The sequence below is a fragment of the Lissotriton vulgaris genome, chromosome 3_1 (assembly GCF_964263255.1).
Source record: "Lissotriton vulgaris chromosome 3_1, aLisVul1.2, whole genome shotgun sequence".
Classification (NCBI taxonomy): domain Eukaryota; kingdom Metazoa; phylum Chordata; class Amphibia; order Caudata; family Salamandridae; genus Lissotriton; species Lissotriton vulgaris.
This window is the reverse complement of record NC_141689.1, coordinates 637,610,239-637,637,446: the sequence shown is the minus strand read 5'-3', so window position 1 is coordinate 637,637,446 and position 27,208 is coordinate 637,610,239. Positions and strand designations below refer to the sequence as shown.

Sequence of the window (27,208 nt, the reverse complement as noted above, 5' to 3'; positions counted from 1 at the left end):
ATTTAACAAGGCTTGTGAGCCTAGGATCTGCATTTTTCTAGTAATAATGCATGGAAAATTAATGCATATTCTAAACACACCGTCATCTGTGTAGTGTAAACTGCTTAGTAATACAGTTGTTTGTCCCTCTGACTTATGTCCTGGCATCACAAGGAAGCAGCCCCACTGTTCAACAAGCATTTACAATGCAATGGTTTTGCCTTTGTTAAAGTTAGAGCGATTGGCATTGCTCTTGACATTATTTTTATTTATGTTTTTTTTAACATAAATAAATGGCATTGTCATTTACAATGCCACTAGCTTTATCTCTCGCAAATGACACACACCAACACCCACAGAGAGCCCCCCCAACACACACAACCCCCCCCCCCACACACACACCCACACAGAGCCCCCCCACACACAGCCACACAAAGCCCCCCACACACACCCACACAGAGCCCCCCCACACACACACCTTCTGGCCCATTATCTTTTCTCCTCATCAAAATAACTGCCACACCCCTTTCTTTGTTCTGAAAGTGGTAGGTAGCAAGCCATTTCAAATCTAGGGGGCTGTGGCCTAAAGAGAACTTTTTGAGGGCATGGAAAGAACAGCAGTCTCCTTTTTCATGGATGAGCATCCCCTAGCTCGGTTCTTATGCTCCACCTGTCTTTCTTTGATACTTCCTCCATTCTTTCCATAGTGTCAACAGTGGGTCAATATGCTTTGTCCTTTCTTTCCATAGCATCATGGCCGCTGTTGGATTCGATACCAAGTACAATGCAACGGTTTTGCCTTTGACAAAGTTAGAGCTATTGGCACTGTAAATGACAAATTGTTTATTTATGTGTTAGTTTTGAAAACAGATAAATAAATGGCATGGTCATTTACAATGCCAATAGCTTAATCTTTTGCAAATGCGAGACCTATTGCATTTGCACCCACACCCCCACACAGCCACACGCACACAGAGCCACACACAGAGCCCACCCCCACACACACACAGCCCTACACACAAACAGCATCACACACACACACACACACACACAGCATCACACACACACACACAGCATCACACACACACACAGCATCACACACACACACAGCAACACACACACACCGCAACACACACACACAGCAACACACACACAGCAACACACACACAGCATCACACACACACACACAGCATCACACACACACACACAGCATCACACACACACACACACAGCATCACACACACACACACACAGCAACACACACACAACACACACACAGCATCACACACACAACACACACACACAGCATCACACACACAGCATCACACACACACACAGCATCACACACACACACAGCATCACACACACACACAGCATCACACACACACACCATCACACACAGCATCACACACACACACAGCATCACACACACACACACACAGCATCACACACACACACACACAGCATCACACACACACACAGCATCACACACACACACACACAGCATCACACACACAGCATCACACACACACACAGCATCACACACACACACAGCATCACAGGGGAGCAAAGAATTATGTGACAGTGGAGCAACGAATTATGTGACAGGGGATCACATACAACAACGTGAACCAGGTTAAGGAAGATGTCAGGAGCTAAGGCACATAACCCCAACTAGCCCTTCGGTTCTCAAAAACAGTATTCAGAGGCTCGGCACCTCTTCTCACAGAGTAAGCACTATCTGCACTCACTGTATCAGCTTCCTGGGTTTAGGGCATGACTCAAAGGCAACGGTGAGTTGTCAAACTCATGAAGGAGAGTCACATGGGGACAAATTCTGTAAGAGGGACAGATAAAAACAAACATGTGCTTCGAATCAGAACCGCACATTCGTCAAAGCCAGGATGGCAAACCCAGGTTCCCTAAAGGGGTAATCATTATTTCATTTTCCCCGGGTATCCCTCAAGTCCTGAGCGCTACTTACCAAACAGTTCACCCAAACTCGCTGGTAATAGCTGGTTTCACCGTTCCACAATCACTAGTTATCAACTGGGAAATCTCAGAACTCAGCCCGCTGAGATCCGTGTACTTGTGTCGCATTCAGGAATCAAAATCTAAAACAACAAGCTTCAACTAATACAGAGACAGACTCGCATGCATACCACAGTCCACAACAGAGTCAGTTACGCTCAGACAGAAAGACAACCTCACAAACACCTGGAAGCATGGTTTGTGCACACAGCATAAGGAACAATGCAGCCCAACATGCTCGCAAGAATATATGAAGAAATTAAATGACACATGTAGCCAGACAAGAAGCGACAAACAAGATCAGTAGACCCGAGTACACCACAACTCGTTCACACGATAGACCCAAAATTGCCGCACACAATATATACATAAATTCTTGCGCACATTATAAGATAGGTAAAATAAGTATCCTGGTAAACGGACAACAGGCCAACCCGCACATCGCCAAGCACAACCTTGGGCTCAGGGAAATACTTCATGTCAGGTACCGACAGAAAACGGCACAGAGACACGCGATCGGACAGGCACACAAAAACACGAAGAGGCAGACACACACTGGGGAAAGGCACAAAGTCAAGGAAAAACAGAGGCGTGGTGCCATCCTAAAACTCCGTTTAGAGAGTAAACAATATGTGCTGGTGTTTTTATTTTAGTAGTAAAGCTTGGTGTTAAGGCATGTTTGTTTTCTGCTGGTGTGCTGGGCCAGCTTTAAAGTATAAACGCGCGGCACCTTTGCAGTTCATTAGGCAATAGGGGGACGGGGGGAATAATTGTGTGAAGTTTTCTGTAACCGCAGACCAGTGATTCAAAGATAACCCCGTGCTGGGCGCCTTTGAGACATAACGAGGGTGATGCCGGTGGGAAGGAGGGTTTTTTCAAACACCCTAGGGATGGCCTACACTCGCAGTGTTTGTACATACGAAGGCACTGGGGGCGCAAGGTGATACACTACATAGGGTATGGAGTCTACTCTCCAGAAATAGTGGGGGGACTCCCTGCACTAACCGCCACCGTGCCTGTGCTTTTGGACACGCTTTACCTGTTCACCCTGTCATGACCGGCGCAGAAAACCTCTTAACGATACAAAATGAGCTTTTTATAAAGCGCCAGAGAGCATCTGTCGGATTCTTGGCGCTAGGAGACCAACTAACGACTATAATTTACTCTCAAGGATTTCAGATCCTTTCTTCTTAGACGAAGGGGCGTGTTCCTCAGCTCAGCACAGAATGGCTGGGAGCTCATTTCTCATAGTGGGGGGGTCGGCAGCACAGCGGGTGTCACACATCACTCAGGATAACGAGTCCTTGCTCTCTCATGCTAATGAAGCATTAGTGCAGGTTGTTGGTTCTGCTCTGGTGGGGGGCAGGGAGGGTCTGGGATCACCCGCAGTGACACAGCCCTGAGCCCCAGCCCAGGAGACCCCGGAGCCAGCGATGAAGGTGACGAACAGACAGGGGTTCAATAAGCCCGCCCCCTGGGGAGCCGCACCTACCATCAAAATCATCCCTGAAAAATGGAGGGGTGGTCAGGGACGTTTGCTGAGGGGGGTGGAGGCGGGGGTGGGATAGGGGCTGTAGGGCTTTTGGCTCAAGCATTTTTTATTTACATTTGAATTCGTGGTTTTCCTCAGTACTAAGGCGCTTTATTCCTTCGCATTAGCAAACCCGGCTAATATTGTAACAGGAGTGGGGTCAGGCCAGCCTCGATCCTGCTTCTAAACACGTATAGAGACCCGGACAGGAAGCAAGCACAACACAGAAGAAATGCGACAAAAATACACAACTGACAAAGTAAAATAACACTTATAAAATGTCGTTTACACACACACAGGAGAAACGGCACTGCGGGAACGGGAGCCGAGGCAGCGGTAGGGGGCGGGAACGGGGCCGGGGAGACACGGAGAGCGGGAGAGGGGGTGGGAACCGGCAAACAAGCATTGGGGGCGGGAACGGGGCCGGGGGAGGGGTGGTCAGGGACGTTTGCTGAGGGGGGTGGAGGCGGGGGTGGGATAGGGGCTGTAGGGCTTTTGGCTCAAGCATTTTTTATTTACATTTGAATTCGTGGTTTTCCTCAGTACTAAGGCGCTTTATTCCTTCGCATTAGCAAACCCGGCTAATATTGTAACAGGAGTGGGGTCAGGCCAGCCTCGATCCTGCTTCTAAACACGTATAGAGACCCGGACAGGAAGCAAGCACAACACAGAAGAAATGCGACAAAAATACACAACTGACAAAGTAAAATAACACTTATAAAATGTCGTTTACACACACACAGGAGAAACGGCACTGCGGGAACGGGAGCCGAGGCAGCGGTAGGGGGCGGGAACGGGGCCGGGGAGACACGGAGAGCGGGAGAGGGGGTGGGAACCGGCAAACAAGCATTGGGGGCGGGAACGGGGCCGGGGAGACACGGAGAGCGGGAGAGGGGGTGGGAACCGGCAAACAAGCATTTAAAAAAGCAAGCACTCACCTGGACTTCTTCCGGGTGCCTTCAATGGCGGACCAGATTCGGGGGCGTTCCCGGCTTTCGCCTGACGTCGCGTGACGTCGGCAAAAGCCAAAGAATCTCGGGAACGCCCCCGTGTCTGGTCCGGCATTGACGGACAGGCCCCTCGTCCAATGGCTAGGCTCCATTTATGGAGCCAGCCAATGAATGACGAGGGCCGACCCAAACCCACACACACAACTCAAGAGGTTTTTTGGCACATGCGCAAAGCGCATGGCCAGTCAAAACCTAAAAAGGACGCGTTAGCAGGGCATGCTGTGCTGAAAAGAAAAATATACAATTTAAATTAAGATAAACTATACAAGAACACCAGTATAATCTGGGTCGTATGACTACCGCATCAGAAGGACTCTCAGGCAAGAAAATCCGTGGACTCTCTATCCCAATGCTTAATTTGTAGAAGGATAGAGTAAGATTGCCCACAGCTGTTAATTAAGAGTTTGAATATTCTATAGTCTTTATCAAGCTCTTTGATCGACAAAATATGCCCCGGAAAGTAACAAACTCGAGAATGTATCCTAGGTAAATCAAGGTGTGAGAAGTTGGCCTGGTATATAATGCTCACTAGTTCTAGTGATCACTTTGTACCATGCCAAGCAACCCTTATGATGATGGTTGTAATTCAACCTTGTAGACCAGTTATCCTAGTGGTAACGTGGACAAAGCAGTCTTAGGCTAAACTCTGAAAGGCATGTGAAGCCAGCTGTTATACCATACACAACCCCCTTGAATACCAAATGAAAGGGACACCACACAGATATATATTGAAAATATATATTGATTTATTAACTATTAAAATCCCCTGGACTCTTTATGAGCACAGAAGCACAAGCGTTAAATCACAAGACAGTTTAAAATACACAAAAGTTGCACAATATGGATGAGCCCTAGGGGCCACCTAAACCATATACTAAATAAGTGGTATAAGAGATACCTAAAGGAAAGTGAAGAGGCCTAGGGCCTTGGGAATCGCTGGAGCTATTCGAGACTGGAGTTAACTAAGTCGGGAAAGGCCCACGGGACTCGGGTGCAGTGTTCAAAGTGCACGCACTTCTCAATACAAAGTCTATGGTGCGTAAAAAGCACAAAGTTAGAAAGTTAGGAACCTTCCGAGTGACCTACGGAGCTGAAACTTAAAACACAGGCCCTTGGGATGTGTACCAGTGCAGGAGCACCGGCGGAGCTGAGTTACCTCACCCACAGGAAGCGGGTGCACAGGGTCGAAGATGTGTCGGGTTTCGTCACGCTGGTCGATGGTGCTTGGAGCAGGAGATGCTGCAGGCGGCTCGATGAGAAGAGTTCCGGTGGATCCAAGGGTGGATCTGTAGATGTGAAGACCTGAAAGCAGAGGGGACAGTGTTCAAAGTCACTAGCCAGTGACTGCCGTGGAACCAGAGTGGAACCAGGTGATGTCGGGTGCAAACAGGCGTTGTCGGGTAGCTTCTTTCAGCAGCCACGTGGATACCCGGGGTCGAGGACGTCCAGGAGTCGGTCACGAGCTGTCCCACGTAGGCTTCTCGCTGTTGGCGGTGTCGGCGACCTGATCGGAGCAAACAGGCCTTGGCAAATGCAAGCCACGCAGAAGTTGAAAGATGCTGTTCACTCGGACCAGTAAGGTCAGAGCGGGTGCTCCTTTTCACAGGAGCTTGGGTAGGTCTGGAGCAACCAGACCTGCTGTTTAAATCTTCGGGTTCGTCGCCAAGATGGCCGCTGGCCGCGTGGCTAGTGGCCGGGATGGCGCGTCGAGTGGCACAGTGCAAAAGGGCCCCACGCAGATCGTGGAGATGCTGGGGGGCTGATCTTCGGTGCAAGGGCTGCTCGGTGGTGGGGGTTCTCAATCCCCAAAGCACAACGTCGAGGATGCCTCAGAAGCTGCGCAGTCAGCTTTTCGGGTGTCTTTCAAGAGGTCCGGTCCCACGTCACTCGGTGCCTCCACGGGTCCCTTCTTTGCAGGGACTGTGGATCGGGCTCTGAGAGGTCTGGGAATCTGGTTCTTGTCGGGCTCTGGGCTCGGGCTCCGGCGGGAGGCGGCGGCAAAGCAGACGTCGAGTTGCTGGTTGGTACCTGTGTTCACAGGGTGGTCACTCCTTGGCCACAAGGGAGATTCTTCTTCAGTCTTCTGTGCAGCAGAATGTCGAAGTCCAGTCTTCTTCTTAGTTTTAAGTTGATTTCGGGATGATCTGCTGTGCAATGGCACTGCTCCCCCTCTTATTCCAATCTGAGGGGTGGATCTCCTGCTAGGTCCCTCCCCTATGGGTGGGACCAGGAAGGGGGGTGGTTACACCCCCTCTCCTTTGTCCAGCTCCTCGCCAGGACTGGGGCTGGAAAGCCCCAGAACCGGTTTGGGCTGGCTTATGCACAGGGACACCTTGTGTGCCCCAGGCATGTCTCAATCTATTCAGCCCTGTCCTATCCAATACACAAAACCCTGTCTGGGGTGGTGCTCGCACCTCCCCAGGCAGGAAACCCTTTGTCCAGGCCCTCCTCGCTGGAAGGACTCCCAGCAGCAGGAGGTCAGACATGTGTCTGTGGTGGCAGCATCCATTTTGTGATGCTGAGGCTCTGGTTAACTTTAACCGGGGTTAAGGCTACACACATGTCGTGTCCCTCTAGAAGGGTGGAATGCTATCCCCGTCGCCAGAACTGGCGAGGGGATAGTATTCCAATTCGTATGACACCTTACTCGACATGTTTTGATAAAGCCAAACCAAAGATAGCAAATAACCGCGAGGATTATAATGCACTTAAGAGTATATGGTATGGCAATATCCCGGAACAGCTTAGGGAGTGGTTCCCGACAGCTGCAGACAGGTTCAGCTCATGCTAGAGCACCATCTCACATATTTCCAAGCACTCTGCCTCCAGGATTGATGAGGCCTTCCATAGGAGTGGCTGATAGGAACATATGTGTCCAGTTTAGGGTTAGGCACAGGCATACTGTACCTAAGTAAGAGGTGATTACACCAACTTACCCCAGCTGAGTGATCAGCCAGTTGTGTCAAATATGGAGGCCAGGCCAGGGGTGGCACAATACATGCTGCAGCCCCTGGCAGGCCTTGGCTACACCTATGCCCTGGGTACCTATGGTACACTGTTACAGGGGCCTATAAGGTGAACCAATTCCAATTGTGTTATGCACCTAAGGTACATGGAGTCCATTTTAAGGAGAGAGCAATCAGCCTGGGGCCCTGAATAGCAGGATCCCAGGCCAACTAAGTCAAAAACCAGCTAAACACCAGGCAAAAAGTTTGGGGGTAACCATAGTCAGATATCCACCTTCCTACATAACCCCCCCCCAAACGAAAGGAGATAAGGCTATCCTTGACCAGGTAAGCCTATATTGCCTAAGTGGCCATATAAGGAAGTACCAGCTCTGGCTTGGTAACCCCCTGTCTCATGGTCCACTAAGCAATCCCTCACCCTAAGGGTATCTGAGGGTCTCCACCATAGGGAATCTCTACCTGTGGTGTGTCTTTGCAAAGTCAAAGGCTGGTGTTGGGATGGAGTACTGAAGTGAGTTTCCTCTGTAGGGCTCAGCTTCCTCCAATCACTCTCCACCATGTGTGCCTTTCTTTCTTTGACTGAGTTGCACTGTGCTCTCAGGGTCAACCTCTGGCTACCTAAAGCTGGAGGCTGAGTCCCTCTGTTTGGCTTACTGGAGGGACAGTTCAGGTTTGGGCCCTTAGGGTCCCAGGTTTGGCTGTGCCCAACAATATCCATCTGGGGGAGGTCCCTAACTACTTTTAAGGGGGATCCCTCAGGAGTTTTTAAAGTTTGCACCTCACTAGGGCTACTAGTTTCGGTGCCCCTAATCTGTTGATGGGGGTGCTTTATTTGACAGGGGGCCCTTTGGGTCTCACTGTCCTTCTTGTCCTCTGCAGCCCTGGGCTGAGTAAGGCAAAGTAGAGAGGGGCAGGTTACCTGCTCCAGACTGGGTCCCACCTGAGAAGGGTCCACTGGCATCAGAGGCTCTGTTAGGCCAGGCCTAACAACCTCTGGGACAGTTCCTTCATCAGGGGTAAGATCAGTTCCCTGAGGAGGCTGATCCTTTCCTAAAGTCTGGTGGGAGGGAGATTTCTCTTCCTCCTCAATGCTCTCTGTTTGGGTGGAGTGATCCATCATTTCAGGCTTCACTACCCATGTATCAGTTTGAGTTTGGGCTGTGGCCATCACAGCCCCACCAACCTTTTCAGGAGGAGACTCAGTTTGGGTATGGGCTGTTACTAGTACAGCCCTGCTACTCTTTTCAGGAGGGAAGTTATCTAAAGATGGGGCTGAGGTTTGCTCAGCCCTCCCAACCTTTTCAGGAAGGACATCTTGAATTGGGGCTGTAGCCATTACAGCCCCACTAACCTTTCCATGGAGATTTACCATTCTAGAATGGGTTTGCTGTTCAACCTCAGCCCAGGCTGAGATTTCCAAATCATTACCCAGTAGGCAATCTACAGGCAAGTTTGCTGTCACTGCCACTCTCTTTGGGCCAGTGACACCTCCCCAGCTAAGATTGACTACTGCCATGGGATGATTGGATTCTATGCCATCAATGTTTGTCACCTGATATTTGGCATCAGGTAAAAGTTGCCTTGAGGGGACTAGACATTCAGCCACCATGGTGATGCTAGCCCCTGTGTCTCTGAAGGCCTCAACTTTCAAGCCATTGATGAGGGGCTCCTGTCTATACTTGCTCAAAGTGTTTGGGCAAGCAGTGAAATTGGCAAACCCCATGCCAGTCTCATAGACAAGAGTATCTGAGTTAGGGGACCTGGATAGGCCAGAGTCCACCTGTCCTCCAAAAGTAAACCCACCCAAATTCTTGGGGGTGCTCCCACCACCTGGGGGACCACTGCTAACAGTGACAGGAGGTGTTGGAGCCTTACCTGGAGGTATATTCTCCTTATTGCCATTCTTGGGACAACAGCTATCTGTTTTGTAATGCCCCACCTGTTTACAGGTATGACAATAAGGCTTTTTCTGGGATGTAGAAGTGTCTTGGGACCCACCCCCATTCTTGGAGTTTTGGGGCCCTGGGGAAGTCTTTTCCTTACTTTTATCCCCACCCTTCTCTTGAGGCTTGGTAGTCTCTTTCTTTTGGTCACCACCCTGGTTCTTAGGCCTGATCCTGGTTCTGACCCATTTGTCTGCCCTCCTACCCAATTCTTGTGGGGAGGTCAGATCAGAGTCAACCAGGTGCTGATGTAGAAGCTGATTTTGACAATTACTTAAGATTTGCTCTCTCATAATTAAATTATACAATCCTGTATAGTCAGTAACCTTACTTCCCAGCAACCAGCCCTCCAGAGCCTTAGTGGCACACTCAACAAATTCAGACCAGTCCTGAGTCTGTGTCTTCTGGGTATCTCTGAACATTAACCTGTACTGTTCAGTGGTTAAGCCTAACCCATCAATCAGAGCACTCTTCAGGACCATGTAGTTTCTAGAATCCTCATCACTAACTGTGAGGAGTCTGTCTCTGCCTCTACCTTCAAAGGAGAGCCACAAGATTGCTGCCCACTGCTCCTGAGGGATCTGCTGTACCATGCAGGCTCTCTCAAGTGCAGTCATCCATTTGTGGATATCATCCCCAGCTTTGTAGGGGGGCACAATCTTACTCAGGTTTCTTGTATCAAAGGACCTGTCTTTATCCTTCTGGATATTGCTGCCACCAGTGGATCCTAATCCACTCTCTCTAGGCTGTCTTGCTCTAGCAAGTTTCTCCTTAGCCAGGGCAACCTCTAACTCTTGCCTCTGGATCCTAAGCTCAGCCTCTCTCATCTTGGCCTCATGTTCCCTTCTCTGAGGGCTAGTCATCTCCTTTCTGGAGTGACCATGAGAGCCTCTAGAGACATGGGAGGTATTGGATTCACCTGAGTGATGCCTTCTCCTCCTATGGCCCTGGTTAAGTCCACCTGGGGGTCTGAATGGGTTGTTACCTGATTCATTCCCAAGTTGACTTAAGTTAGTCTGGTTCAGTCTACTGACCAGCACCTGACTATTTCTGTCATCATCTGACTCACTGCTTTCCACCTCCTCCTCCTCTTCTTCTTCTTCCTCTTCATCTACCTGAGGAGCTCCAGTGGTGGAGGCTTCCTCATCTACTAGGATGATAGGGGTAGGGGTGTCTACAGTGTCATCCTCTGAAGGATGGCCTCCTTCAGCATTCCCTGTGGGGTTTGCTTTAGAGGTCTTTAGAGCCTCAGACTGATCCAAGAGCTCTCTTAGGTGGTCTGTAGTAGGGGTAGGCCCTGTCTTCAGACCCCTTAAGACACAAAGCTGTCTTAATTCCTTAAAGGGAAAAATAGCAAACTGGGATGGTGCCCTTGGAGGGTCACTCTCAACAGGAGTAAGTCCACTGGACCCCTCTGTTCCAGACATTGCTCTAGTGTGGGTGGATGTGTTGCAATCTACCTACACTGGTGTTTACCTACTAAACCTATCTAGTAGTTGTAGCTAGGGTGTGCTACTCCCTTTGCTCTACAACAACTAAGTTCAGTAGAACTTAAGTATACTAGTCTTGTTTTATATGTACCTAGCAGGTACCTGTATGATCTTTCAAATGATAATCTCAAAGATTGTAATGGTAAAACAACAGCAAGCTCAGATCCCAATCCGCTGCTCACCAATGTGAGAAGTTGGCCTGGTATATAATGCTCACTAGTTCTAGTGATCACTTTGTACCATGCCAAGCAACCCTTATGATGATGGTTGTAATTCAACCTTGTAGACCAGTTATCCTAGTGGTAACGTGGACAAAGCAGTCTTAGGCTAAACTCTGAAAGGCATGTGAAGCCAGCTGTTATACCATACACAACCCCCTTGAATACCAAATGAAAGGGACACCACACAGATATATATTGAAAATATATATTGATTTATTAACTATTAAAATCCCCTGGACTCTTTATGAGCACAGAAGCACAAGCGTTAAATCACAAGACAGTTTAAAATACACAAAAGTTGCACAATATGGATGAGCCCTAGGGGCCACCTAAACCATATACTAAATAAGTGGTATAAGAGATACCTAAAGGAAAGTGAAGAGGCCTAGGGCCTTGGGAATCGCTGGAGCTATTCGAGACTGGAGTTAACTAAGTCGGGAAAGGCCCACGGGACTCGGGTGCAGTGTTCAAAGTGCACGCACTTCTCAATACAAAGTCTATGGTGCGTAAAAAGCACAAAGTTAGAAAGTTAGGAACCTTCCGAGTGACCTACGGAGCTGAAACTTAAAACACAGGCCCTTGGGATGTGTACCAGTGCAGGAGCACCGGCGGAGCTGAGTTACCTCACCCACAGGAAGCGGGTGCACAGGGTCGAAGATGTGTCGGGTTTCGTCACGCTGGTCGATGGTGCTTGGAGCAGGAGATGCTGCAGGCGGCTCGATGAGAAGAGTTCCGGTGGATCCAAGGGTGGATCTGTAGATGTGAAGACCTGAAAGCAGAGGGGACAGTGTTCAAAGTCACTAGCCAGTGACTGCCGTGGAACCAGAGTGGAACCAGGTGATGTCGGGTGCAAACAGGCGTTGTCGGGTAGCTTCTTTCAGCAGCCACGTGGATACCCGGGGTCGAGGACGTCCAGGAGTCGGTCACGAGCTGTCCCACGTAGGCTTCTCGCTGTTGGCGGTGTCGGCGACCTGATCGGAGCAAACAGGCCTTGGCAAATGCAAGCCACGCAGAAGTTGAAAGATGCTGTTCACTCGGACCAGTAAGGTCAGAGCGGGTGCTCCTTTTCACAGGAGCTTGGGTAGGTCTGGAGCAACCAGACCTGCTGTTTAAATCTTCGGGTTCGTCGCCAAGATGGCCGCTGGCCGCGTGGCTAGTGGCCGGGATGGCGCGTCGAGTGGCACAGTGCAAAAGGGCCCCACGCAGATCGTGGAGATGCTGGGGGGCTGATCTTCGGTGCAAGGGCTGCTCGGTGGTGGGGGTTCTCAATCCCCAAAGCACAACGTCGAGGATGCCTCAGAAGCTGCGCAGTCAGCTTTTCGGGTGTCTTTCAAGAGGTCCGGTCCCACGTCACTCGGTGCCTCCACGGGTCCCTTCTTTGCAGGGACTGTGGATCGGGCTCTGAGAGGTCTGGGAATCTGGTTCTTGTCGGGCTCTGGGCTCGGGCTCCGGCGGGAGGCGGCGGCAAAGCAGACGTCGAGTTGCTGGTTGGTACCTGTGTTCACAGGGTGGTCACTCCTTGGCCACAAGGGAGATTCTTCTTCAGTCTTCTGTGCAGCAGAATGTCGAAGTCCAGTCTTCTTCTTAGTTTTAAGTTGATTTCGGGATGATCTGCTGTGCAATGGCACTGCTCCCCCTCTTATTCCAATCTGAGGGGTGGATCTCCTGCTAGGTCCCTCCCCTATGGGTGGGACCAGGAAGGGGGGTGGTTACACCCCCTCTCCTTTGTCCAGCTCCTCGCCAGGACTGGGGCTGGAAAGCCCCAGAACCGGTTTGGGCTGGCTTATGCACAGGGACACCTTGTGTGCCCCAGGCATGTCTCAATCTATTCAGCCCTGTCCTATCCAATACACAAAACCCTGTCTGGGGTGGTGCTCGCACCTCCCCAGGCAGGAAACCCTTTGTCCAGGCCCTCCTCGCTGGAAGGACTCCCAGCAGCAGGAGGTCAGACATGTGTCTGTGGTGGCAGCATCCATTTTGTGATGCTGAGGCTCTGGTTAACTTTAACCGGGGTTAAGGCTACACACATGTCGTGTCCCTCTAGAAGGGTGGAATGCTATCCCCGTCGCCAGAACTGGCGAGGGGATAGTATTCCAATTCGTATGACACCTTACTCGACATGTTTTGATAAAGCCAAACCAAAGATAGCAAATAACCGCGAGGATTATAATGCACTTAAGAGTATATGGTATGGCAATATCCCGGAACAGCTTAGGGAGTGGTTCCCGACAGCTGCAGACAGGTTCAGCTCATGCTAGAGCACCATCTCACATATTTCCAAGCACTCTGCCTCCAGGATTGATGAGGCCTTCCATAGGAGTGGCTGATAGGAACATATGTGTCCAGTTTAGGGTTAGGCACAGGCATACTGTACCTAAGTAAGAGGTGATTACACCAACTTACCCCAGCTGAGTGATCAGCCAGTTGTGTCAAATATGGAGGCCAGGCCAGGGGTGGCACAATACATGCTGCAGCCCCTGGCAGGCCTTGGCTACACCTATGCCCTGGGTACCTATGGTACACTGTTACAGGGGCCTATAAGGTGAACCAATTCCAATTGTGTTATGCACCTAAGGTACATGGAGTCCATTTTAAGGAGAGAGCAATCAGCCTGGGGCCCTGAATAGCAGGATCCCAGGCCAACTAAGTCAAAAACCAGCTAAACACCAGGCAAAAAGTTTGGGGGTAACCATAGTCAGATATCCACCTTCCTACACAAGGGCACTGTTAGCAATGACTGCATGAAAAAGCAATTTAGAACAAAAGCTTAATGTTGGAAACAAAATACACATGCAACACCAACACCTTATCTGTCGGAAAAGTAAAGAACTTCAAATAGGTCTACGTGTATTGGTATTTTACCCCCTTGGGCTACAGCAAAATTGGTGACAAAGGAAGATATACTGCATATTCTGCAGACGCCACTGCGGTGTATGGTTAACCAACAGAAATGCTTTACTGGAGAAGTTAAGGGGAGGGCAATATTACTGATTTTCTAGCCCCACCCTGCAATTTTCTCAAGAAACGAAGGAAAATGTTGCTCGTCTCCGTTTCCATGTCGAGTGCTGACCACTTGCCCAGGGTCACTGAATACTGCTTGCAGCCTCGACAGACACACTGCTTCCCTGGTCCAAGCGCACAGCTAACCTAGAGCATCCAGTCTGTGCTATGGCCCCACCAGCCATGTAAATGGCGTGGCTCGAGGCTTACCTTGTGGGACCACCCCTGAGAGGAGACTGCCAGGGAAGTGGAGCAGGCAGCTCAGACGACCAGCAACATGATGGCTCCCGAGGGGTCCACTATGGAAAACAGGTATTAAAATCAGGGGTGGCTGGTGACATTTGAAAGTGGTGGGGCGTAAACTAATTTGCATATTGCACCGCAGCGAGCGAGCCCGAACCACCTTGCATCCATCCATACATCATTCATGCATCCACCTACCCACCCATCCTGCATCCATACATCATTCATTCATGCATCCACCCATCCATCCATCATGCATCCACCCATCATGCATGCATCCATGCATCCATCCATACATCATTCATGCATCCACCCATCCATCCACCCACCCTGCATCCATACATCATTCATTCATTCATTCATGCATCCACCCATCCATCCATCCACCCACCCATCCAACCTGCATCCATCATTCATGCATCCATCCACCCATCATGCATACATCCATCCATGCACCCACTCTCCCTGTTCAATTTCCTTTGCTGAGGCTCTTAGAAACTGGCCAATCACGTTTAAGCTGGGTCCCCCAACTCCACCATCTAATATATTCACATTCATTTTACCCTTACTGTAAACATCCGTGGTCTCTTTGGAGGAAAACTGACCTGACAGGAGTCTGCGAGAAACTGGCTCTAAGTTTGTGATTTACATCCCCACTGAACTTTTTTCACACTGTCTACGGTTGATTAATAGCCACATTGCACACATCCGTACAGGGTGCACTCTTTACTTAAGACTGCACGCGTTTCTTCTTTCAGCACTGCAGTGCTGTCGGACATCTTAAACAAATAAAACACGTCAAAACACTTTTTTCCTCCTTACTTGCGTGTGGTCACTCTTTTGCACAGCTCGGGTCGACAGGCTGCCATGTCTGCACTAATTGTTTCCATATTTCAGACAATCCTGGCGCTGCAGGGGCACAGGTTACTCTACGCCCACAGCACGCCCATTAGGAGCCCGAAGGGCTCCTAATGGGCATGCGCAAAAAGCACGAACACAAGTGCGCATGCGTGGGCACGGGTAAAAAATTCACCCTCCGTCCCCACGCATGCGCACTCGTGTTGCTGCCTGCCTGGTGACAATCATGTGAATCAACATGACGCCTCCCGACGTCATGCTGACTGGCATGCATTGTCAGTTCTCCCTCGGTGTCTTCTGCGGGTGGCTGCGGGCGGCTGCGGGCGGGGGGGGGGGGGGGGGGGGGAGGGCTACGCCCCTGGGCACGCACCGCGCCTGATTAAAATACATACCAAACATCCGAAAGAGATGAAACCGTGCACAGTAGAACAGCAGTGCCGCTGTAAATCAATGAATAGATAGAAAAAATACAGACTGATTAAGGCCCTGCCCTTCCAGTCTCCCGTTCGTGGGATTGCACATGGAGCCTGGCGCCGCCGCCATGATTGCTCCGACTCGGAGTCCGAGTCAGTTCGTTACAAGTTTACCAACCCCGACCACCCACCATGTGACTACGCAAAAAAAAAAGCATAATTGGTTTGGTTACTTACTGGATTACTGCTTTCATTAAGAAGAGGGCTTGCAGCTGCACACTGCGTGTATGACAACCTGACTGCTTCAAATAATAGTGCAGTAGACCTTGTGCTGCACTGTCTGTGAAATGTAAGTCGTGCGTGTGTGCCGGGGTCAGGGCATGGAGTTTTAAAAAGGCTACGCAGGCTGCTGGGGCTGCTGCAACCGCAAAGGGCCAAGTCTTGCCCAATTAGTGGCCCACCCACCGGCACCACTGATTGAAGGCAAATTGGAATGGATTTATTGTCGGCCGACCGGGAACCCAGGAGACAGAGTGTGATCATTGCAATCGATTTTATTTGTGTAACACACGACGTGCAGTCATTGATGTAATTTGCCACTCAAGTGTTGACCTGGCCCTGGAAAAAAAAGTGCCGGTGCTAAGCACCGGAAAGCACCGGCACAAATTAAGTACTTTGCTTTCTTGGATGTGCTTCCGGCTTTGGGGAGGGGAGGGATGCTGCTTATCAGAACCTTAAGATGCAGTACTTTAAGAGTGTAGCATGATCCTGGTCGTGTGTAGCAGCAGATACGTTTCTGCTTCTGTGCAGGGTCACTTTATAGCTTTACATGTTTTAAACAAAAAAAAGCTGTGGCAGCTTTTTACTTTGGAAAGCATTGATGTTTAAAAAACATGTACCCGGGATCTAATGTTTAGATCCAATTGTCATATGTACTAAACTCCTGCGTGCCTGTTCTTTATCTCTTCCTTCACCTCTTAACTCTCTTCCTCCTTTCTATTTCTTTTTTCACTCTGTAACACTAACATAAGAAGGGTACACACAGAACGGTATGACATTAGTAATTTGATGTGACGGCGTAAGCCCTGTTAGAGATCTTCTAATGTGTTCCTGTATTTTCTTTATAAAAAGTGTGTAATAAAACTTGTTGAAATAAAAATAGGATGCAATAAGCCCAGACACATAAGTCAGTTTTAGGAAATCCATGCTGGTCATTTATGCATCATAGCAGCTAATAACCTCTGCTGACTGCGCACCTCTCCCCAGGCCTGAAAGTATCCTATGTCAATGGTGTCAATCATTAAAATACCCGATAAGAGAGAGCCCGTGGGGCTGCACGCCCCGCTGGAACATTAGGGTGAAAAACACTTTATTTATTTATGCGTTTTTATATAGCGTGGACTTTACCCGAAGGTGTCAGAGCGCTTCACAATAGGAACAGAACTGATACATGAGAACATTACAAGCGAACAAATTACAAAAGCAAACGTTACATTACATGAGGCAAAAGTGACAATCGTGAGCAAACAAAATACAAGAGGTAGCAAACGGTGCATTACAGGAGAAAAAAGTGACATGTGTGCAGGTTACAAAAGCGTACAAAGTACACGTAGAGGTATAATACTGCAATAAATGGAGGACACTCAAACACAAGAGCAAACGTTACGTAGGCAGTGGTGGCATTTGTGCAAGTATCGAAAGCAAACAAAATGTAAGAGGTAAGAAACAGTGTTACAAGAGAAAAGTGACGTGTGCATTTTACAAAAGAGTACCAAACACAGGTAAAAGGGTAATACTGCAATAAATGGCAGACTCTCAAACCACAAGAAAACACTGGGAAGACACTTCCATAGTCATGGAGAATAGATTTTTTTATAATAAAAGGTCTTCCTTCAGATAATAGAGAGGGCATGAATTAATTTAGGAAATACACTTGTATTAAAGTTCGGAATGGATTCGGGTGGGTCAAAGTATCTTTGGGTTGGCCTGGCCCACCCTCTAGAACTGGACCTGTATTGTATACAGGTGTGTGTAGTAGGCTTGTGGCTTAGTGAAGACAGCAATAGTGGGGGGAGGACGGTGAAACGAATGTATTGTTGTTTCCGTGTGCTGCCTGAATTGAAGATGAGGGCCATGCGACGCAGTGAGCGCACAAAAAGCTCCCAGTAGGACTAATGAGTGGTAATGAGGGCACTTTGGAGAGCAATTAATTATGTTCCATTTTGAACAAGAAGCATTCTCGCGATATTGGAGTACAAGTGTTGAGATGCCGCCTCCCCTCCCCGGCGGCGCTAGTAACAGTATGCGGAGCTTCAGCGCGCTATCCTAGCCATACAGGATCTGTTTACAGGGAGAGAAACAATCCGAAGATGTAAAATAGAAAATTAGGACTCCTTTTTTACGACCGGGGAAAAGCGGCACATTACTGAGACCTTGTTCTGCTCACTTGTTCTTGTTGACACCGATGTGTGTTCATTTGTCTGTCAATTGGTGGATCTATGATGGAGAAGATTTGGGGCCGCTGCAATGTGGACGAATCATTGTACCAAGTCCCTGGCCCAGTATCCCCACTATAACACCTTCGATACTTATCTATCGTTTATCGCATTATACTACTGCTTAATGTGAATGCTCCAAGCGTTTTTCCTCCCCTGCTTTAAAATCGAATTATAATGCTTCCTTTTCTCATCTCTTTTTGTTTGGGTTTAGGTGCCTCGCATTTTCATTGGAGAGAAGAGCGTTGGTGGCTGTTCAGACGTGACCGAGCTTGAGAGCAGCGGGCAACTCCAGACAATGATCCAAGCCATAGGAGCCCTCCAGTAACCAGTGGTAGGTGGAGAGCATTAGTTGGTACCAGACTCTAAGCATCTTGAACAAGTTTCATCACCGCACCATATGGCTGTCCCTAAATAAGGCTGCACCTCTCTAACCAGTACAGAGTTCCCTCAACACAGCTGATCTCAACATCTTTTTTAGTATTTAGTTTTAATTGTAATAAACACAGATTTCTTTACACGACAAAAAAACAGCTATGAAAACAGACTATTTCCACATTAGCGGAAAGCATGTTGAGGTGATCAAGGGGACGCATGGCAATGTGGTGTAAATGCTTCAGCACTGAGAGTTGTATTCTAACAGTCCTAGGTAGTCAGTGTGGTTGTGTAATGCAGTTTTTGTGCTTGCTTCTTGTGATTAGCCTGTCTGAGGAACTATTGGTGCCTTAAGTAAGGAGCTTGAATTGCCCCTGTTGCCTTGGAAATACTTCAACAAGTACATTCCATTCACAGTAACTGTTATATTATTGCCACTTTAAGCCACTCATTTGCCTTGTCACTGCTTACAAAAGAGGTCTGCTGTGATCCTTCTTCCTTCATTTGGTTCAGTGCCAATACAACAAAGGTATATCAAGTAACAGCGGCTCTTGTTATAACAGGGTAAATTGGGTAATCTGAATGCACAATGGCAATGTAGATGAGTTATACAGAGTTCAGACAAAGAGGCAGTCGATTACACTGGAGTTGCAAGTTCTTCGGTTTATAGCAAATATTGAAGTCAAATTCAAATACACAAAACAAAGGATTTGGTGCTCAGTGTCCCCAGTGTGAGGTAGGAACCAAACAAAGAATATATAGTGACATTTGTGAAAATTATAATCTGGATTCCATTATTTTCAACAAAAGATCATTCATTTTTTTAACAATAGTTAACAACACTTTAAGCAATGGTCAGTGCTGATAAAATGATTACTTCTTTCTGAAGTCGACAGCGTTTCGACCCTTTGAAGAATATAGGGTCTCTTCAGGACCTAATAATTAAAGGGACATCTGTAAATTAAAAAGGGAGAGTGACGTGAGCTAAAATCCGGTGGGAACATTATGTGTAAATCAATGACTCCAAAGACCAAATAGCGAGAGGTACCTGGAACAGAAACAATTGATATGCACAGCCACGTGATGTGCAAACACCGGTTGAGTGAAAAAGAAGAGAAAAGGTACTCACACTGGACCCAGCCAGACACTACAGAAGTGAGAGAGAAAGGAACAATGAGAACCAGTACATGGCATCAAGGATGGACTTGTATTAAAGGAAGTTGCTCATGCTTACCTCAGTGTGAGGCAAGCAGGAGAATTAAGGGCCATATGTATCATACTATCGTTTTGCGAATTCCAAATAGCGAATTTTAAGGAATCGCTATTTGGAAATCGCAAAACGGTATGTATGTAAATAATCGCTGTTTTTTAGCGATTTCTAATAATTCCTTATTTGCGAATTCGCAAGTTGCGAATTCGCAAATAAGGAATACATCCCATTCATTTCTAAGGGCCTCTTGGCCCATAGAAATGAAAGGCAAAATTGCGATTAGCAATTTGCTAATCGCAAATTTTGCGAATTTTCCAGGGTGCAGGGTTGTCTCAAGAACACCCTGCTGCACCCCTGAAAATGACATGTGTGCACATATGGCGCACATACATGCCCAAAGGGCATGTATGAGCGTCACATGGCACCTTTTGTTTTTTAAAAAAATGCTTTTTTAAAAGAATTCGCAATTTACCACCAACTACAAGTTGGTGGTAATTTGCGAAATCTTATTCCAAAATCGCAATTTTTAAATATTTCATAAATATCATTTAGGAAATCGCATTTTGCGATTTCCTAAATGCTTGTGCAATGTTAAGGAATCGCAACATTTGCGATTCCTTAACATTTGCGATGCGATAATTTCATACATCGCATTTCACGTTTTTCTTGTCGCAAACGCTGCGAATGCTTTGTTGTCAGGGACAGGATGTGCGAATGCTTTGTTGTCAGGAACAGGATGTGCCCCAGCGAATGGAGTCTTGCAAAAATGTGCGGGGGACAGTCAGGAGAAATGCCTTTCTAAAAAGTTACTGCTGGCGCTTAATATGGCGGGTTAAAAGGTAAAGGATGCCTTCAAGGGAATTTGTTTCAAATAAGTATTCAAGTTATTTAAGGTTAATTATGAGGACAAGTTAATGGTCTCAAGGTTGAACATTCAATCATATATTGAATAACATGAATTTCTAAAGATGTAAGCAATTGTCAAAAACCAAACATGAAATGAAAAACAAAAACAAAACAAGACTAAACGGGTGTAGGTGAGAAATATTGAATTTATCATCAAGTAAAAACGGCAAAAATTTATCTGTACAAATATATAAACAGGACTACAGGAATATCAACAATACATCAGTATATAACACTGTATATCCTGCTAACACCTTTCCTTTTTGATCAAACTTGAAAATTAATTATTAGTAGGAAAAGGCGATGGTCGACGTTTTGGTCTCTTATGTATCCATCTGCGAGACCATCCTCAGGACTGTGTTATTTATATTTGTAATGCCCTGAATGGGCGAGAAAAATATGAATTCCTTGAGCCGAGTAAGGTGTTAAACGGTGTTTCGTTCTCCGTGTTTATTGAAAGTGGAGTACCGTTCTAAATGTTGTCTCAGTCCCCACACAGTCTTTATCAAAAATGCGTGGCCACAGTAGATCGAAGGGTAGATTCAATATTTCTCATATGCACCCGTTTAGTAAATTTAGTACAGAGTACAATAAAAAGCAGAGACAAATATTCACATGATTATGAAGCGCAGTTCCAAGGCAGAACATCTTATAAATATGCATCGTATTAAACACAGGTGTCTTTTTTTTGAAAAATACTCTTAAAAACATATAGTACAACACACACATTAATAAGCATCTGCTCCTTGTGAGACATGCAGAGCAGACCTGGTGTATACAATCATACTCCTCTTGGGCCACATGTTTATGAAATATATTGTGGTAGCTTCAACTAGCTCACAGCGTAGGTCGAATAAGTATGTTTGGAAGTGATAACCAAGGAATATTCTGATTCTCTTTGCCTACATTACGAAGGTCAGATAATGACAGATATGTGGGATCAATTGCCACAGAATGTCTAGCGTGCTCAGGAGGACAGTAGAGTGACAAAGCCTCTCCATTCCTCTGCTGAGTTCAGGCCTTTCGTAATCAAATTGTTTTTTTCAATCCAATGGCACTCTAGCCGTTGTAGAATTTGGGTCATGTCTCCCCCTCTTGGCAGTAGAGTGGCTTTATCGATGACTTGCCATTTAATGTCATCTGCTAACTAACTAAGGTGAGCCATGCCGCAACTCAGCGGGACCTGTTTTTTATGGTTTTTTCTAGTGAGTTGGCGGTACATTCACAACCCTTACTGCATACTCTAGGTTTTTTAAAAACGAATCTTTGCTTGCCCTGGATACTGGTATAGCTATAGATTCAGGTTATTATAACCTACGTTGTATGGGCACGCAACAATAACTAATGTGCTGTCCTCGCTGAAGTTTTATTACCGTGATTAAATGGTAAATGCGCCCGTAGCCACGGCACAAGGCGCCACCGGCCACATTAAGCGCCAGCAGTAACTTTTTAGAAATGCATTTATCCTGACTTTTAAATGACTGATTCTTGCTTGCCCTGTATACTAGAATCAGGTTATTATAACTAGGGCTCCCGGTTTTATGGTATTTATTTACCAATCATTTCCGTCTGTATTTATACATATTTATTTTTTGGTCATTTTATCTGTATTTATCCACATTTATTTTTGTAGCAAGAAATAAAAGACACTGTAGCTAGTATTTTTCCTCATGTATTTAAATTGACATGCACACATGTACCAGGTTCTTTAGCTGTTTTTTTTCAATTGGAGCCTATGCTAATCGTACTTTACATATTGGGCCTGCCTTCCTTTGAGAGTGCAGGTCAGTTCCTTCCTACCCTGAGGAGGCATGTAGATCGTTCCAACCCTATGCCCCTACTGAGGGAAAGAAAGCATGTTCTCCTGCCTGGTGGCTGATCGGCGAGGGGGGTCCCTCCCCCTCACTACCCAGAGAAGTGAAACCTCTCTAGTGCCTAGGGCCTATGGAGACAAGAGCAAGTGGTAGTATAATGCCGAACAAGATCCAGAGATCATATGCAACAACCTACTATTACCACAAAGAAGCATGCAAAAAATGTCCTTGCTGTGTATTACATGTATGGAACACGTTTCTGGGTAATTAAGAATGCGTTAACAGAATGCATTGGTTTTAGGAAGCCCGTATAGGATATGTCATTTTAGGAGTTCCTTCCCTGAACTTTGTTGCCATCGTTTTTGTCTTAAATATTATGTAAAGTCCAAGAATGGGGTCAGTAATGGCACTATCTCTTTCCTCCAGGCCACAGTGTCTCCTTGCACCGTGAGAGAGGGCTTTGTGACGTGGAGGCCAGAGCACTGCTTCGGTCCTCAGTGGGGTAATATCAGCACGCAGCCAGAGTGCAAGTCAGTCAGGGCTGTGTGCACGTCACCGAGCTGCAACCACGCAGCTCACACACCACCACCCCAATTACCCCACAGCGTAAGCACCAATCTCTCCACACTCCTGATCCTCTGCCTGAAAACGCCATCCCAACTTCATTAAAAAAAAAGACTACTGTTAACTTTAAATATAATTTTGCACCCGATGTGGGTCTAGCTCTTGGCACACAAAGTTAGGCCTCTGTTCTGAACGCCGCAGTAGAAAGATCACATTACTCACCGTCAATAGTGACAGCATGTTCTCAATTCGGCTGTTGGGTTTTTAAGGCACTTAAAATAGGTCATGGGACCATCGCTACACCTTCAACAAGCCATTATATTGTAAAATGGTGTCCTAAATGCGCTCCTTTTTGATCCGGTCAGTGCCAGCTAATAGTTGTTGGAGGCCCTGTCACATCAACCTCCTGCTCCCTCCCATACAAAAACCAAAACAAAAGGTTGCTGGCCTGCAGCCGATGTCCTGGGGTGTTTTCACACCTCTTAATGGACATCATTGATTGCACTCCTCGAACAATTTAAACCTTGCATGACAACAGCTGTGAACCGTGCTGGAGGGTCTCTGCAGACACGGCGCTCTCAGCTGCATTTATTTAGCAGTTTCAGATTTCTTTTGGCAGCCCCTGTGCACCTCTGCCTCGGATTTCATCGTGGAGCACAGAGGCGGCAGGATTAATTTGTAAGTATTTTCCCGTTTCTATATATAAATACAGACAAAAACCAAAAAGGTTTCTGTCTGTATTTATATGTATAAATCCGTTTAAACGGAAAACCGGGAACCTTAATTATAACCCACGTTGTATGGACATACAACACTCACTAATGCGCTGTCCTCACTATATTTTTATTACCGTGATTTAATGGTTAATGCGCCCCCTAGCCACGGCACTAGGAGCCATCCGCCATATTAAGCGCCAGCAGTAACTTTTTAGAAAGGCATTTACCTGACTGTCCCCCGCACATTTTTGCAAGACTGCATTGGCTGGGACACATCCTGTTCCTGACAACAAAGCATCGCCTTTGTATCATCGCGTTTAATAGAAAGAGTATAATTAAGGATGACCTTACCCTGATTTACTATGTACTTACGTCTACCTTGTGCCACACATGGCACTGACAATGTAATTATTTATCCACAGCGCACACCTCCTTGCTGAAAACACAGGCTCCATCACAATTCGAGCCTCATCCATTAGTGCCAGCCCCTCCCTTTTTTCTCCTGCTTGCCTCACACTGAGGTAAGCATGAGCAACTTCCTTTAATACAAGTCCATCATTGATGCCATGTACTGGTTCTCATTGTTCCTTTCTCTCTCACTTCTGTAGTACCTGGCTGGGTCCAGTGTGAGTACCTTTTCTCTTCTTTTTCACTCAACCGGTGTTTGCAAATCATGTGGCTGTGCATATCAATTGTTTCTGTTCCAGGTACCTCTCGCTATTTGGTCTTTGAAGTCATTGATTTACACATCATGTTCCCACCGGATTTTAGCTTGCGTCACTCTCCCTTTTTAATTTACAGATGTCCTTATATTATTAGGTCCTGAAGAGACCCTGTATTCTTCAAAGGGTCGAAACACCGTCGACTTTAGAAAGAACGAATCATTTTATCAGCACTGACCATTGCTTAAAGTGTTGTTAACTATTGTTGAAAAAATGAATGATCGTTTGTTGAAAATAATGGAAACCAGATTATAATTTTCACAAATGTCACTATATTTTGTTTGTTTGTTTCCTACCTCACACTGGGGACAATGAGCACCAAATCCTTTGTTTTGTTTATTTGAATTTGACTTCAATATTTGCTATAAACTGAAGAACTTGCAACTACAGTGTACTCGACTGCCTCTTTGTCTGAACTCTGTATAACCCATCTACATTGCCATTGTGCACTCAGATGACCCAATTTACCCATTTATTGTTCCCACGAGAGCCGCTGTTTCTTGATATAAATACATCCCCTGGGTCTCTGTGAGTAGGGTTTCCCTTGTGTTTTTTGAGGAGTACAACAAAGGAAGCATTCAGGCTTCTTCCTTCATTTGGTGCAATGCCAGTACAACAAAGGTAGCATTCAGGCTTCAAGAGCTGAAAATGAAAGCAGCAGACATTGCGCAGGCAAACATCCCTCATCCTGGAGTGGTTATCTGGGACAGTAGGAGGTATCTGCTTGCTTATGTATTTGTGGGCCAACTCATCTTGACGGTCCCAGTTGGAGGAATGCTTTGGTGCACTAAAATAGTGACCAACGTGAATGAAGCATCCTCAGCATAACAAGTGAACATCTAACATGATTTGCTTGGTTTTCTGTGCCCCAGGTTTCAACTGTTATACGCATACATTTCATGTTATAATGTATTTCACAAGTGTGTTTCAGATATGAAGTTTTAGGGCACGATTGACTAACCTTTCACGAAAGAGGGGGAGCAGAAATGCTCTATATCTACAAAGATAGCATGCACTTCTGCACTTTAGGCACTCATGGTGCATGCGTTTCGAACAGGAATATTTTTTTTGCAGGAAGGGATACTTTCCTGGCCAAAAACAATCCTTAGAGGCATATTCCTCTTTCTAGAGCAGCATAGTCCGAAAGGAGAATTTAAAATATTTCTCCTCCGTATGCCACCCTCGAGTAGGTTTGCCATTTTTGTCACAATCCCAGGTTTACTGCCTTTAGAAAATCTGGGCTTGCATCAAAATCCATAGGTGGGTGCACAGGAAGGCCCATGGAATGCCTCCGCGACTCAAAATAACATAAGGCAGCTCTATGCTCTTTCTTTTTTTTTGGAATCCATGCACATCTAGCTTTGTGCGGCATAGTAAATCCAGAAATACACTTTGCATCAAGGTTGCTTTAAAATATATGATGAAACCCCTGCATAAAGTGTTAAGTTCTGGCCTTTATATTTATTATTTCTTGATTTAATTAATATTAAATGACTATGAATTTAACCAACCGGATTCTACAATGGTTCTTTGCTAAAAATGCAAACTGATTTTTCTTTTTTTATGTTCTTTCAGGAGAAACCAAGTCCTACATGATGCTGCTGTGCGATACTCAAGTTGCTGAACTCTCGTCGAAATACACTGCCCATCTTCATACTACGAAGTGCTTAAAATGGGCTATTTCACATTTTGCTTGTAATTTGTTTTCCTCTTGTGAAACGCCATTTATTTTTCAGTTTGGGTGTTTTTCATTGCACAAAATTTATATTTTTGAAATGGCAAAATAAATTTAACTGTACAAGTAAAATCGTGAAAATGAAAGCTTAACTGGCTCTTTTTATTTTTCAAATCTCATTTGTGTTGAAGTTGGATTTGATCCCCAAAAAATATAATTTTATTTATTTACATATTTAGCGGATGTAACATTTTGAACAGAAAAGAAGTAGTGAGGGGAACAATGAGGGAGGGGGTTGAAGCTGGCTAAAGTAAACGGAGGTGCATTATTAACATCACTTTGTGGAAGCTAGGAGCAAAGACCAACCTTAATACATATCACAAAGAGGGTATTTCACAGAAGCAGGGCAGGCTTAAGCGCTGGTGGTGCCCGGTGCAACAATCATTTTTTTTGCACCCCCATACCACATGACCCCCTCATCTGATTCTCTCACATTTAACGACAAAAGTGGCCCATATCTTCCCTGTAATAAATTATTGCTAAACACATCACCCCCACCTCAGATCAGTGCCCCTCCACAGGCCAGAGCCCAGTGCGACCGCACGGGTCGCACTGCCCTAAAGCCGGCCCTGCACAGAGCTCGTTGTGTGGTTGTTATGATGTAGGACAAGCTGCCAGTGTGTAGGTCTAGGCGAGATTACTTGGAAGCAACTTGATTAACCTCCAAGGATTAGAGGCTTGATCACCTACAAAGACGTAGAGTAAGCAAAATTCACACCTTGTTTTTTCCCTACCTGTATATATATATGTTTTGGTATTTATTTAGCACAAACCTAGCTAGAAGGCAACCAAACGCTGTACATTACACGTGAGACGATTCACAAGATTGTGTAAATCAAGACCCAGATTTATCAAGAACTAACACAACGCACTGGAGTAAGTTTAAGTTGTGTTGCATGAAAGGAAGAGAGCAGAACCGCACCACGGCTAAAATAATGTGGCACAGTTCTGCTGTCTGTGTGCTTGTCCGCTTTTGGCTGCCTTGA

The 27,208-nt window shown here is 46.5% G+C and overlaps 1 protein-coding gene across 1 annotated transcript in view; it reads left to right on the top strand.

Moving 5' to 3' along the window:
* GLRX (glutaredoxin) overlaps positions 1-26,314 on the top strand; it is a 99,508-nt gene extending 73,194 nt beyond the window's left edge. Inside the window, exons 2-3 of the mRNA XM_086963003.1 lie at positions 18,395-18,514; positions 26,063-26,314. Of these exons, the coding sequence (XP_086819129.1) occupies positions 18,395-18,508 (114 nt within the window). The 3' untranslated portion in view covers positions 18,509-18,514; positions 26,063-26,314. The remainder of the gene's footprint in view (positions 1-18,394; positions 18,515-26,062) is intronic.
* Positions 26,315-27,208: the final 894 nt, after the last annotated feature.